General features: G+C 34.7%; 1 protein-coding gene across 1 annotated transcript in view; it reads right to left on the bottom strand.

Annotated features, from left to right (window-relative positions):
- LOC106461759 (pancreatic triacylglycerol lipase-like) overlaps nt 1-2,916 on the bottom strand; it is a 15,600-nt gene extending 12,684 nt beyond the window's left edge. The window contains exons 1-2 of the mRNA XM_022388793.1: nt 2,784-2,916; nt 1,672-2,117 (exon numbers count right to left, since the gene is read on the bottom strand). Of these exons, the coding sequence (XP_022244501.1) occupies nt 1,672-2,117; nt 2,784-2,817 (480 nt within the window). The 5' untranslated portion in view covers nt 2,818-2,916. The remainder of the gene's footprint in view (nt 1-1,671; nt 2,118-2,783) is intronic.
- Between the last annotated feature and the right edge of the window lie 1,206 nt (nt 2,917-4,122).

The following is a 4,122-nucleotide window of genomic DNA, read 5'->3' as shown; positions in this document are numbered from 1 at the left end:
ATCAAAGTTATATATATACATAAATATTATTAATATTAACTTCCGATCAGAGCAAGCTACGCCTGTATTGGCTTAGACATAAAACTTTTTACTAATCCAATCATCGACTCATAATTTTATTTGGTTTGAATATTAGCTGCATGAACACTTTATTAGGACCACCCCTTATATCGAGTTGCACTACCTTTTGTCCTACTGACAGTTAGATTTCACATGATTTCACTAGATGTCCTGAGGCATTCTTTCTTATTCTTCCAGTAGTATAGTTTTCATATATTTTAATGTAGCTGGTAGGGGGTTCTTGCACCCCTCAGGTTCTCACTGCGATAAAGACCTGATGACTGTGCAGACTAGGAAAGTATCGGATATCTATGAATATCTAGAGAACTAGACATAAGCATTAGTACGGCAGATGGTTGTATTATTGTGGTTAAAGTACCCATCAGCATGTGAATAGGAACAGAATGTCTAATGAAGAACTTGGTCATCAGTAAGGTTCAAATAGTGTTTTTAAGTGTTTGCTGTCCCATCACTTGAATTAGTGGACTATGTCCGTGCAATGAGAACATGCTTCATACCATGACACTTCCTCCAGCTGTCTGCATTATTGGAACCACACACAGAGTCCAGTGCTTCATGTGGCTTTTTGTTTTCGAACGGCAACTCTTTCATATGTGCAAAACAAGAGTCTATTTACGGTACACCACTGCATGTGGTTACGTTGTTTAGCTGCTAACACAAGCCGTTTACGAACAGGCCTTCGATTACCATAACTTATCCGATACAACGTCCGGTGCATTGTTCCGGTGGAAATAACACTTATCTTTGTTGGTGTTAAAGACTTTTGTTTGTTGAGTTACTGTAGCCTGTTATGTATAGTTCTTTCTAACAGTTGTACTTACGATCCTATCCGACACAGTCTACTGTTCTCTTTGTTATGCCCCACAGTGGCACAGTGGTGATTCTGCGGAAAACCGGGTTTCGATACCCGTGGTGGGCAGAGCACAGATAGCCCTTTGTGTAGCTTTGTGCTTAATAATAAACAAACAAACAAACTCTTTGTTATCCATGATTAACACGTATCACGCAGGATTTTGGAAAGCCAATTAATTCCACATCAACAATCAATGATGTAAGGTACTCATCTTTGAGGGCTCTTCTTGTTGATGACTATGAGCAAAAAGCTCGTGCCTACAATTCTAAGCAGTTCCGAAGTCCACATGACAGGAAACTCTGCTTAATTCATTCCCAACATTCACTATTTCTGTATCAGGGGTAGTCCTAATAAAGTGGCCAGTCAGTATAGAAAGTGTTAAAATGTAAAAATTTAATTTTAAACCCATATATTTGGCATAAGCATCCTATTACAGCATTAAGTGTTCTTATTATAATTTTTTTTATCAAATTGCAATTTTAGGGTATGGTATTGTGACAAAAAAGTAAGATATTTACACAATTTAAAGCTAGCTTTTCTTTCTCTATTATTAAACTTAGTAAAATGAAAATCATTTATCTTACTTTATTGAGTTCCGACAAAACTTGATATTAAGGAGACTAAGTATTATATTTTTAATTAACTGAATCAGAGTCTAATGAACCTAGTTTTTTATATTACATTGACAAATTGACGTTAACACCATTTCGATTTATAATTGAAATAAAAGTCCTTACTTTGTCGAGAATAGCTTTTCTGATCTTGGTTAGTGTGGATTTCTTACTGTCTTGGAAAAATCCGTGAATGATTATCTTTAAGGGTGACTCTGGATTTAAGGTAGATGTCAGCACGGTCGACTCATCAATGTAATCTAGCATCCGAGCTTCGTCGCTGTTACTTCTAGTGTATAAGTAAAACTGGGTTTTAATTGAGCTGGGAGAATCGGGTAAAATGCGTAGATGTTTAAAGGTCCCGTTCTTGTTAAAACAACCAAGTTTTTCATAGCACACCTCTTCAGTGTTGCTGTCTGAGGGGAATCCCAGTCCTCTCATAATCTCTACTCGTTGAACTGCGTCATGAATAGAGAGAAGCATCTCATAATCCGAAAATTCTTCAAGATCACCTGAAACATGGTTTTGATTCGGCTTGATGAGTAACACTGTATCCAGTGAAACGACAAAATCTGCAATCAGAAATTCTTGTTTAGTAGAATGTTGAAATAATTGGTTCTTCTTGATGTCAAAATAAGAATTTTTTACATAACTTTATTTAAGAGTTTATTTCCATTGAGAAACTGTAATATCTAACTATGTGCACATGTAAAGAATTAGCCCTTCCTCTATCATGATCAACAAAATCGCTTGATGAGTAACCCATAAAACGTATGATAATATCAGCCCATTCTACTCGTTTTTAATGGCAAATACACGTTTATACGTTTGTTCGGAATAAGGAAAGGACCATTATCTCTGTTTAATGTAATTATTTAGTCGTAATGTTCTAAGTGTTTTTAAGGTGATCCAACACTGCGGTATAATATATTGCCCAAGGAAACGCTGACATCCTGTCAAAGTTATATATCTACGTATATAAATTCCAAAGGTCCAATGTCACGTCCTTAATCTTTGAGAACTTTAGCCCTGCTTTTGCGTAAGTAATAGCAGCAGCATTTTAAACGTTCGGAGTATATTTCATGTGCTTTGGTTTCTTAAACTCTTGTCAAAAACAGTAATCTTATAAAACAAGTTTACTGTTAAAGCTTATATGATCGTTACCTTTATGTACACTTTAATTTTTTGCAAGCTAGAATTTCACAAATTATTTGAATATGAAAAGTTAAAGGACTTACAAGCACAGACAAGTAGTGGAGTAACAGAGTTCATCTTTGATGCAATCGAGATATTGATATAATTTCAAACACTTCGGTATTTTACACGAAAAATTGGTGGCTGTTGCTGTGGTTACCGTCCGTCTGTTTCTTTCCCTTTTTAAAAGAAGCATTTTACATCTGTCATGTTATCTTAGTATACTACATAAGATAACATCTGATATTGGGATAAGCAGTTTGCTTTATCTTGTTTCCGGTTGTAGTGGCGTGAAAGGATCACAGATAAAAACTAGTACATAGAGATGCTGTATCGGTTTGGCAGCTTACAAGGAATCGTAATAGTGTAAATCTATTCGAGGTAACGATTTGGACTATACGTGTACAAGCTGATTATACCTGTATTAAAAATTATGGGTTTATTTAAGTTTGAATAAAAGTGAAGCATTTTGTCTGATTTTGAAGGTAGAAATTCTCATATAAACTGTAACATGCGTAAGGTCCTCAAATGGAGTTTTAAAGTAGGAGTTATCGTTATAGGCCTAGGATGAAATGTTCTCCTTGGAGCAAGTTCATTAAACTATTCTCTCTTAATTAGCTATTGGTAATAAATAAATAGTTGAAAATAACTAGCACCAATAAACCAAAATATCTTTTGGTCGACAACTGTGGGTCTCGTAAATGCTATTTTCTGCTTCTAGATAAACTTGAGCTGAATTACCTTGAGAGCTTGGATTAAATGTAGTGGTCATTGATAAAGTTACGATATGAGCATCGCTGGCATGTCATGAACATCTCTTGTTACATTTTTTTATCGTTTCTACCACTGGGTGACCCTCACTTCAAAGATTCTCGTGAGAACATTAGCATGTGTCTAGAAAAAAATTCATGAAAAAACGTGACAACACTGTTTAATCTAGGTGAGCTGATATTGTTGTTGAAATGTTGTTAGACACTTCAGTAATACTGTTACAACGATGTCTTCAGAACTAAACATACATTAGTAAAAAGGGTAATAAAAGGAGCTCACAGTGAGGATATATTTTATATTTTTGAGGATAATAGTGACTTAGATATTTCAAGATTTGTGACTTAGGTGTTTGAGGATTGTGATTTAACTGCTTGAGAAATAACGATTTAGATCTTTGAGGATAAAAGTGATTTCGATGTTTCGGGATTTGTCATTTAGGTGTTTGAAAACTTGGGATGTAAACGTCTGAGAAATCGTGCTTTAAATGGTTGAGAAATAGTAATTTAGATATTTGAGGATAATAGTGATTTAGATTTTGAGAATAATAGTGATTTAACTGTTTGAGAAATAGTGCTATAAATGTTTGAGGAATAGTAATTAAGATATTTCAAG

The sequence above is a fragment of the Limulus polyphemus genome, unplaced genomic scaffold, assembly GCF_000517525.1.
Source record: "Limulus polyphemus unplaced genomic scaffold, Limulus_polyphemus-2.1.2 Scaffold1026, whole genome shotgun sequence".
Classification (NCBI taxonomy): Eukaryota; Metazoa; Arthropoda; class Merostomata; order Xiphosura; family Limulidae; genus Limulus; species Limulus polyphemus.
The sequence above is the reverse complement of the archived record's forward strand: the minus strand, read 5'-3'. Positions and strand labels throughout refer to the sequence as shown.